Below are 9,396 nucleotides of genomic sequence, written 5' to 3' on the forward strand. Positions count from 1 at the left end.
AAAGCGCTGGGAGGCAAAGGACAGACAGAATCTGAACTAGTTCTAGACTGTAAGGCAAGAGACTCCACTCTCAGTCTGACCTGAGCAAGCCCCTTCCTCTCTGGGCCAGTTTCCTCCTCTATGAAATGGAAATACAGGGGTTAGACAAGATGCTGTTTACAGCTGAGCCTTCTAGAATTTCCTTGGCAAGGGCACAGAGTGGGTGGCAGGCCGGTGGCTGACATGACCTGGTGACCACCTCCCTCTCTTTCCGAAGTGGGCAGGGCCGTTGGCTGCAATTACAGGAGGCTCCTACCCTGTGCTTATAGCCCTGACCTCGGCGCTTGGAGGCGGGAAGGGTGGGCCCTGCCTGAGACGGCCTGTGGCTAGGAAGCCTCCTTGTCTTGGACTAAAAGCTGCTGGGCTAGGAAGAGGTATTTTTTCCGGTTGAGGCTACTTTCGGGAATTAGGCTGGGACCAGCCCCACTTCCTTTTCCAAGTGCTCTGCTTGCCGATTCCTGCTTGGCATGGCCCTGTGGCCAGACCGGGGCGCCTTCAAAGGGGTATATGTTTCTGGGTGGCCAAGGAGGCCCCACTGAATGGGTCTAGGGGAGGGGTGAGATGGCCTGAATCTGGGCATAGCATCCAGCCTACTTGGATGAGGGAGGGGTCTGGACGATCCTATCCCCAGGAAGGCTTGCTGAAGGGCAGGGATATCTCCTACCCTCTCCCAACCATTCCTCCCTCCTTTCAGGCCTCGGGGAGCCCCAGCCAATTGCTCTCAGCTCCTCAGCCAGCTGCCTATCTCCAGCGGCTTATGGGGCACTGTCTAGCCCAGCTCTGCTAAGATGATCCTGGCCTCTCCCTCCACCCCGTCCAGAGGACGGACCCCCAGCGCAGTGGAGAGACTGGAGGCCGACAAAGCGAAGTATGTCAAGACGCATCAAGTGATAGTGCGGCGCCAGGAGCCAGCCCTGCTCGGGGCACTCGGGCCGCTCACTCCGCACCCCTGCAATGAGCTCGGGCCCCCTGCATCGCCCAGGACGCCCAGACCCGCCCGCCGGGGCAGCGGCAGGCGGCTGCCAAGGCCTGACTCTCTCATCTTCTACCGCCAGAAGCGAGATTGCAAGGTCTCGGTGAACAAAGAGAATGCCAAGGGCCAGGGGCTGGTAAGACGCCTTTTCCTGGGCGCCCCCCGGGACACCACCTCGAGCAGCCCGGGCCCAACAGAGAGACCCGCGGTTCCTGGGGGTTGGACCGCGCCCCCAGATGCCCCGGAAGCGACAGGAAAGCGGGCGCTGTGCCCCACGTGCTCGCTGCCCCTGTCGGAGAAGGAGCGGTTCTTCAACTACTGCGGCCTGGAGCGCGCTCTGGTGGAAGTGCTGGGCGCTGAGCGCTTCTCTCCGCAGAGCTGGGGCGCCGACGCCAGCCCCCAAGCCGGAACCTCGCCGCCGCCCGGCTCCGGGGACACCAGCGACTGGACGTCCAGCGACAGCGGCGCAGACGGCCCAAACCGTGAGGGCGCCAGCGGCGCGGAGGCGGTGGGCTCTGCGCGGGACGGGCGCCCCCAGGTGTCCGTGGTGGAGCGCAACGCGCGCGTCATCCAGTGGCTGTACGGCTGCCAGCGCGCCCGAGGCCCACCGCGCGAGTCGGAGGTGTGACTGCGGCCACACGTGAGCGGGCTCCCGCGGGGCCGGGGCTGGACCCGGGCACCGGCAGAGACGCCCTGCCTCAGACGCACAGGAGACCTTTGGGCAAGCCCTTCCCTCTGAGTCTCCATTTTCCCATCAGAACCTTGGGGAGATTGGACAAAGTGATCCCGAAGGCTCTTCCCGGGGCAGGCGGCGCAGGGACTTCTGTGGAGGCCGGACCTGGAGAGTAATGACTAGAGTGGAAGAGCAGAGAACTGCTGAATAAAGTTAAAACGTTATTTTAAATGGGTCGTGTGGTTAGATCGGGGGCAGATGTTGAAGAAGGGGGCAGGGCGGGTTTGCGCGTGATTAAACGGGTGGGAACTGGGCTGACTGTGACCCTGGGCAAGCATTTAACGTCTGCAAGCCGCAGATGCACCTCTCGGTTAAAAAAAAAAGGGGGGGGGTGGAGGAAGATGATTTTTAAGTATTTTGCAACGGTTGTAAAACACACGGCAAACTACCGAATTAATACCAATACTACAGCATTATGATCAAAGAGCCCTGGTGGCGCAGTGGTTAAGAGCTCAGCTGCCAACCAAAAGGTTGGCAGTTGGAATCCACCCGGCCGCTCTTTGGAAACCCTATGGGGCAGTTCTACTCTATTCTACAGGGCCACTATCAGTCGGAGTCGTCAGGATGGCAACAGATTTCAAGGAGCCTTGGTGGCACAGTGGCTAAACGCTTGGCTGCTAACCAAAAGGTTGGAGGTTCGGCCCCACCAGCCACTCACTAGAAGAAAGATGTAGCAGTCTGCTTCCCTAAAGATTACTGCCTTAGAAACCCTATGGGGCAGTTCTACTCTGTCCTATAGGGTTGCTATGAGCCACAATCTACTGGAGAGCAGTGGGCTTTTGGAACCCTGGTGGCGCAGTGGTTAAGAGCTACTGTTGCTGACCAAAAGGTGGGCAGTTGGAATCCACCAGCCGCTCCTTGGAAATCCTATGGGGCAGTTCTATTCTGTCCTATAAGGTCGCTATGAGTATGAATCGACTCCACAGCAATAAGTATTATGATTATCTCCTCCACGGACTCCAAGTTGGTCCCAACTAGACCTAGTAGCTGGGAACTGAACATTTGAGGAATCCTAGAGAGGGGTGTGCTCCAGAAATCTGGGGTCCCCACCCAGTCTTTAGAGCTCACGGACTTCTAAAATGCCCCCCATTCCCGGAGCTCTACTGCCCCCTTGTGTCACTAGGTATGAAGGACTGAGATGCGGCGAATCAGGAGTTGGGGGCAACGAAAGAAGGGACCCGTTTAAACTAAGATCTTGCCAAAAGGCAGCCTCTCAGCCACTCCCTCCTTTCCCACAAGCACATACAAGGTCACCTATCTTCCTCACACGTTCTCATCTCCAGGACTGTGTTCAGGCTCTTTCTCTTTTTGCCTGGGTTACCTTTCCCTTCTCAATTTATCCTTTTAAGATTAAATATATTCTCCTTCAGGAAGTCTTCCTGAATTCCCCAGCCCCCCTCACCTTCTCTGAGCGCCACTATTTCTGTGGCTCAACTTGAGCTTTGTCACCTTGTATGGGAGCCACTGGTACTCTGAGTTCCTTTAGTCTCTGCCTTTATCCCAGTACGGAGACCGCGCACATAGTAGGGCCACAGGCAACATTTGTTGAAGTCAAAGAGGCCGGTCAGGGGATTGGAACCCGTCCTCTGGGGCCCCCCAGCTTCTTGGAAAGTTGTACCTTAACTTTAGCACTATCTATTCTGAAACGTTAACTATCTGTCTGTCTCTGGTCATTCATTTTCTCCCTGTTTGTTTGTTGGGGAAGGTGAGGGCCCCTCTGGCTGGACCCCGCCCGGGGGCCGACCCACCCAAAAGCAGCCTTCCCCGATGTCTGGACAAAAGGAGGCAGCACAAGGAGTATCGGGCCAGGGGCTTTTATGGGTGCAGGGAGGAGCAGGCACCCAGTTCCGCCGGCCGGCTAGTCGCCCTTGGGCGCAGCCTTCACCCTCATCTCGGCCAGTTTGTGGGTTAGGAAGCCCCACTTGAAACCGGTTGCAGGGTCGGCCTCCCGCGGCTCCGGGCGCTCTGCGGCCTCGTCCCCGGGTTCGGGGTCCGGCTCCTGGGTGGGCTCTGCGCTGGGCAGAACGGACGCTGCTACCGCCTGCTGCTGCTGCCACCTGCTGGCGAACGCGTCCCAGAAGCCGGATCCGCGCGGCTCCGCCTCAGCCGCTGCTGGCGAGGGGGGCCGCGCCGCCAAGGGGCTGCAGGAGAGGCCCAGGGAGGGAAACAGTGAGCGGAGGCGGGGACAAGGGGCGAGTAGTGGGGCCGGGGGAGAAAGGGCGAGGTCGGGGACTGGAGTGAAAAGCGGCGTCAGGTGACTGGAGAGGCCCAGGAAAGAGGAGACGTGGTCAGGGCCTGGAGGCGAGGGGCGGGCTCAGAGCACTGGGAAAGAATTAGGGTGGGCCAGGTTCGGGAGATTAGGCGAGAGTTTGGGGGAGAGAGGACCAGAGTCAGGTTCTTTGAGGAAAGAGCAGAGCCAGAGATTTGGGGAAGGGACCAAAAGGGGCGCGAGAGGCGCCGAGTCAGGAAAGCCGGGAAGAGAACCCTGAGAAAGGGGCAGGGCCCAAGGGGGCGTGGAAGAGAAGTGGGGCGGGGGGGCGGGGGGAATTAGAGCCCACGGGAGGGGGCGGAGTCAGGCTCTGGAGGTGGGGCTCCAGGAAGGCAGGGGTGGAGCCCTGAGGAAAGGGACGGGGCGGGGGAGGGGTCAGGTTCGAAGATTGACGGAAAGGGGGGATGGGAAAGGGAGGAAGTGCTGGGGAGAAAGAAGGGTGGAGAGACCCCGACGGAAGGAGAAAGGCCCAGATCAGTGGCTTGGGGGAGGCAGAGACTCGGGGAGCCAGCAGGAAGATGTGAGTGGAAGACAATCAAGAAGGGGCGATGAAGCTTAAGGTGGGACCCTTCAGGTTTGAGGAAAAGTCCTTGGAGAACTGGGAAGGCCTGGGACTGAGCGTAGGGAAAGAAGAAAGGAAAACCCTGAGGTGGGAGAGCTGGATGGGGTAGAAAGGCAGGAGGCCCTCGTCCCCATCCCTCCTCCCCGCCTCCCCTCCCCCCCAGCATCAAAGACCTTTTAAGACTGTTGTTCCAAACTAGTGTCCCTTAGGGTCCTTTGCGAGCTTACTGAAAATTTAGATCCCCAGGCCTCAGCCCACACTTGCTGAATCAGAATCTCTGAAGGCGGTTTGGGGGATTTGTGTTTGTCCCAGCTCCCGGTGAGGACGAGGATTAGATCAATATTTGGGAACCATTGATCTGGACCACCCTCTGTCCCAAACACCTAAATTTCTCTCCTCCGTTCCTAGGTTCTAGGGAGATGACCTCTCCCAAGTGAATGAGGAGAGCCCATAAATACCTTCCAGTACCCCCAACAGCTGGGAAGTTCTTCCCAAAATCTAACCTAATTTCCCAGATTTGCTGACTTGGCATTTTTTCTGTTGTGAGAAAGGGAAAGAGTCAGGGGCCCCTTCTCCCCAGCCCTCTGTGGTGGGAAAGATAGACTAGACTGAGAAGGCATGGGAGAAGTGGGACCCTGGGCCCCTCCCAGACACCCCCTCCCCCACACACACATACTGGTCTGCACAGGGCTCCGGTGGCAGCAGCTTGTCCTCATCGTCTTTGTTAAACAGAGATGACATTGTCAGCCAACCTTTCACCCCGACTCCCTGAACCTGGGAGGGAGGGGCTGGGAGTCAGGGAATGACCGCAGCACAACCTCCCGGGACTCTACAGCAACCTCCGCCAGGCTCCCCAGGGGCAGGGCCAGGCTGGGGGTGAAAGAAGGGAGAAGAACTCACCCTGCGGGCCAGCTGCGACACGGGATTGAAGGCCTCTTCAGCTGGTTCTGCCGTCTCAGACGTCACCAACACTGGAGTCTCCCTCTGGGACAAAAGACCCCCACCAGGGATAACAGGCCCCAGAGGAATGCCCCCTGCAAGCCTGGCACACATGAACCAGGCACCTCAAACTCCACAGAACTACATACACACCTATACACCTCACACCCTCCACAAAGGCACATGGGAATGTATACAGGTATAAGTCTACACAAAGTTACCTGTCACATACACATACCTGTCTTCCAGACACCCTTGAGCACACATATCTGCACTCTGACCACAGATGCACAGACACATCTATACACACCCAAAGACGTGTGGACAAGGGCATGCATGCTGACACACACACACACCTGTACATGAGCACCCCTTACATAGCTACAGCTTGTCACACCTGTACATAGATGCATGTGGTGTGAGGCACCTGTAATGAGCATGCGTACAGTGATGTCATTCATACCTATGCACTTGTGCACTTATATGACTGCAGACAGCTTCACAGAGGCCCACCCACAGCACACAAAACCTCTCCACACACCTAGGACACCAGGACACAGATGTTCACACGCACCCAAACATACACACCACATAAACAGCATCCGCAAATGCCTGCACAGAGGAATGTAGGCATAGACTTCTGCCTCAAATGTACACACCTGTACCCGGTTCACACCTGCACACACCCCTTCACTGGGGATTCCACACGGATCAGACACCAACCCCAATACCACCCACAGACAATTCTATACAAGCTCAGCCTTGAACACCAAACTGTCTAGACATATTTACACACACCCCGCACAGGACTAGTTCCTGCCCCTGCCACATTTATATGCATGACTACCACCTATCACAGCCTGAAGACGTAAGACAGTTACCAGTTTCAGAGTATTGCTCAATCTTTTTATGTCAGAACAAAGCACAGTCCATGTACTGCTATGATCCGATGCTGCTACAGTGACCCTCAGAGTTTAAGTGCCACTCTCTTTACCTTCAGTAATATGGCTCACTACCTGTCAAGCAAGCCATCCCACTTTTGCTCAGCTCTGCCCATCGGAAAGTTGTGTTGAGCTCTCCTGGAAGAATATCTCCCATATGGCAGCCCTTGAGATCTGTAGAGACCACTCCTTCCACGTTCCCCAAGTCTTTTCTTCAGTTTCCTTGAGTGTCCTTGCTTTCTGACACTGCACCATGCCATTCCCTGAGTATGCCAATGGTTTCTGCACAATTGGGCTTCTCTCTCTGTCTCTCTCAGAGCCTGGTCCTGCCCCTCTTTGTTCCTATCACTCCTGCTGCCCCTCTGCCTGTGCCCCCACCAAGCAGACATGGATGCTACCCACCTCCTCTGCCAGGTCCTCCTCAGATTCCCCACTAAGGGTCTGTAGCACTTTGGACTTGTAGGTTTTCCAGAAAGCCTGGTTCATGGCTGCAGGGGAAACAGGTCTAGCACCCAGGCACAGGAAGGCGGTTGGCTCAGTGGGCACCCACTAGAACTGGCTCCAAGAACTTGGCAAGCTTGAGAGCCTGCCCAGGGATCGGGTGACTTCATTAAAGATGCACCAGCTTCCTCTGCTGGCAGAGTCCCCAGCTGGTGAACCCAATCCAGTGGAGTCTGGGGTGGGTGTGGGTGAGGGCTTCTGCCACCTCAGCCCCTTCCTTGACCCATATTGGCCAAGAATAATGAAGACATCCCTTTCCATAGAAGCCTCCTTCCTGGGCCTAGGGGGGTGATCTTTTGGAATGGCTCCAGGAAAAAAAATTCTCTTTTCCATTCATAACGTATCTGGGCCCAGGACCCACGCTGTGCCCCTGTGACTGCAGCCATGCCAGCTGCACCCTCAGCGGACCCATGCCCTGTGTGCCTACTCAGCCTCCATGAACTGGAGAGGGAGGGTCCCCAGGCCCCCAGCAGGCCACCTGGGCTTACATTTCACTACTTTGTCTGAAATGAAAACTGACTCTCTCTCCCCAGGGATGCACGTGCTTGTCTCCTTGTTTCCTGGCAACAGTTTGTTCTAAAGAGCTGGAGCCCCTGAATTATTGCTAAGCTCCTCCAGCACAGTCCCAAGGAGCTGGTTCACACTAGCCTGGGTGGCACCAGGCTCCAGTGAATGGGGAAAGGCTCTTTGGCCCTCTCTCCAGTCTGGGCACGTGACACCTAGGCTGTGTCTCTGCCTTGGCAGCTAGCCCACTCCGGGGAGTCCAAGGCTTCTGTGAGAGGAGCTGGTCTTTCTTGACTGGATGCCTGAGTGCCGGGATCTCTGAGGAGGAACACTCCTCTCTCACGGATTTGGCTGGAGGTGGATGGAGCCCTGAGGGAATAACTAGGGAGCAGTGAGAGGTAGTGAGGGCTTTGTCAGCGACTGTGGGATCTCAGGAAGCTCTGTTGGGGCCGGAATCCAAACATTCACTCTCATTCATTTATTAATTTATTCACGTCACAGACATTTATTAAGGCGTCCCCATCATGGAGTCTAACGTTTGGGAACCCGCAACGGATGATAGGGCCAGAAGATGACACTGAGATAGGCTGGGCCAGGCGGGGACGGGCAGGCAGTCAGGCCAGTCCCTCAGCCTCTGAGCCACACGCAACCCCCGCCCTGGGCCTCCAGCCCGTCGCTGAGGACGCTCGGTCCGCTCGGCCCGAGGCGCCTTCGTCCCTGACGTCCACCGCCGCCTGAGGGCGCTCAAGCTGCTGGCTGGCGAGTGACGCCATCAGAGGCGGTCTGGTCGAGCCCGCTCCACCCCCGGGCGTCGCGTGACGTCATCGAGCGGTCCGGAAGTGCCCACACGTGCGGTGGAGACCCCGCTCCCGGACCCAAGGCCTGGCTGTTACAGGGCATGGGTCGCTCCCGCCGGACCGGCGCACACCGAGCACACTCCCTGGCCCGCCAGATGAAGGCCAAGCGGCGGCGGCCGGACCTGGATGAGATTCACCGCGAGCTACGGCCCCAGGGTCCCGCACGGCGCCTGCCCGACCCGGACGCCGAGCCGGACCCCGACCTGCCAGGGGGCGGACTGCATCGCTGTCTGGCCTGCGCGTGAGTCCCAGCCGGGCCCGGCCTAGAGAGAGGAGGGTCCCCAGTACTGGTCGGGGGATGTGAGGTGGGGCCCCCGGGATACGTGAAGTCTCCTCTCTTGGGACCCGTGGGTCTGCCAGCCTCCGATCCCCACAGACCCGGAGCCTGGCGTCAGGGAATGAACTGGGGTCTGCGAGATAAGCGTACTCGAAGGGCACTGTCTCCTCACCCCTATCCCTACAGAAGGTACTTCATCGATTCTGCCAATCTGAGGACCCACTTTCGATCCAAAGACCACAAGAAAAGGTATGGAGGAGTAAGGAGATGATTGATAGATGATGAGTGCCGGGCAGGCAGGCAGGCCTCGCATCTGGTCAGCTCCCAACTCCTATCCTTCTTCCTCCCAGGCTGAAGCAGCTGAGCGTGGAGCCGTACAGTCAGGAAGAGGCAGAGAGGGCAGCGGGCATGGGCTCTTATGTGCCTCCTCAGCGGCTGCCAGTGCCCACAGAGGTGTCCACTGATGTCCCAGAGATGGACACATCTGCCTGACATGGCCTGAGGATACAGGGCAGAGGAACTGCCCATGGACAGTGATGTAAGGGCTGAGCTGGAACTGTACCAACATCTTGTGGCCCTGGATTCAGGGAATGGATGGCCTCTTCTGGTGCCCACCCCCAATAAAGGAACTGGGGAAAGAGGGGATTGCCTCTGACTCCCTAACTTTCAGGCCAGAGCCCCCACCTTCCTTCAGACTCCTGTTCTGTAAGGGTTTCTCTACCCCTGTATGCAGGGCCCAAGATATCTACTCCTCGCTCGGTCCAGCCTTAAAACTGTACACCTGCCTTCCTTCTGGGGTCC

General features: G+C 57.7%; 3 protein-coding genes across 3 annotated transcripts; 2 read left to right on the plus strand and 1 right to left on the minus strand.

The window, feature by feature from the left end:
- The first annotated feature begins 342 nt into the window (after nucleotides 1–342).
- On the plus strand, nucleotides 343–1,640 carry FAM110D (family with sequence similarity 110 member D). Its single transcript, XM_010595099.3, has one exon. It carries the CDS (start codon nucleotides 828–830, stop codon nucleotides 1,638–1,640), a length of 813 nt encoding a protein of 270 aa, XP_010593401.2. The 5' UTR covers nucleotides 343–827.
- Nucleotides 1,641–1,701: 61 nt separating this feature from the next.
- Nucleotides 1,702–8,125, minus strand: C3H1orf232 (chromosome 3 C1orf232 homolog). The gene is made up of 4 exons (XM_064281502.1): nucleotides 6,859–8,125; nucleotides 5,477–5,560; nucleotides 5,253–5,350; nucleotides 1,702–3,886 (listed from the first exon to the last, which is right to left on the minus strand). The coding sequence occupies exons 1-4, from the start codon at nucleotides 6,940–6,942 to the stop codon at nucleotides 3,604–3,606; spliced, it is 549 nt and encodes a 182-aa protein (XP_064137572.1). The 5' UTR covers nucleotides 6,943–8,125; the 3' UTR covers nucleotides 1,702–3,603.
- Nucleotides 8,126–8,276: 151 nt separating this feature from the next.
- On the plus strand, nucleotides 8,277–9,237 carry ZNF593 (zinc finger protein 593). The gene is made up of 3 exons (XM_003415252.4): nucleotides 8,277–8,559; nucleotides 8,782–8,844; nucleotides 8,946–9,237. The coding sequence occupies exons 1-3, from the start codon at nucleotides 8,360–8,362 to the stop codon at nucleotides 9,085–9,087; spliced, it is 405 nt and encodes a 134-aa protein (XP_003415300.1). The 5' UTR covers nucleotides 8,277–8,359; the 3' UTR covers nucleotides 9,088–9,237.
- The last annotated feature ends 159 nt before the right edge of the window (nucleotides 9,238–9,396 follow it).

Source organism: Loxodonta africana, chromosome 3 (genome assembly GCF_030014295.1).
Source record: "Loxodonta africana isolate mLoxAfr1 chromosome 3, mLoxAfr1.hap2, whole genome shotgun sequence".
Classification (NCBI taxonomy): domain Eukaryota; kingdom Metazoa; phylum Chordata; class Mammalia; order Proboscidea; family Elephantidae; genus Loxodonta; species Loxodonta africana.

Bases quoted from the DNA above. Each gene is read 5' to 3' on its own strand.
- FAM110D (XM_010595099.3), top strand. From the start codon at position 828: ATGATCCTGGCCTCTCCCTCCACCCCGTCCAGAGGACGGACCCCCAGC.
- C3H1orf232 (XM_064281502.1), bottom strand. From the start codon at position 6,942: ATGAACCAGGCTTTCTGGAAAACCTACAAGTCCAAAGTGCTACAGACC. The intron at 5,351-5,476 runs GTGAGTTCTTCT...CCTCCCTCCCAG, and splicing joins TGTCGCAGCTGGCCCGCAGG to GTTCAGGGAGTCGGGGTGAA. The intron at 3,887-5,252 runs GTATGTGTGTGT...CCTCTCCTGCAG, and splicing joins CCGGAGCCCTGTGCAGACCA to CCCCTTGGCGGCGCGGCCCC.
- ZNF593 (XM_003415252.4), top strand. From the start codon at position 8,360: ATGGGTCGCTCCCGCCGGACCGGCGCACACCGAGCACACTCCCTGGCC. The intron at 8,560-8,781 runs GTGAGTCCCAGC...CTATCCCTACAG, and splicing joins CATCGCTGTCTGGCCTGCGC to AAGGTACTTCATCGATTCTG. The intron at 8,845-8,945 runs GTATGGAGGAGT...TCTTCCTCCCAG, and splicing joins TCCAAAGACCACAAGAAAAG to GCTGAAGCAGCTGAGCGTGG.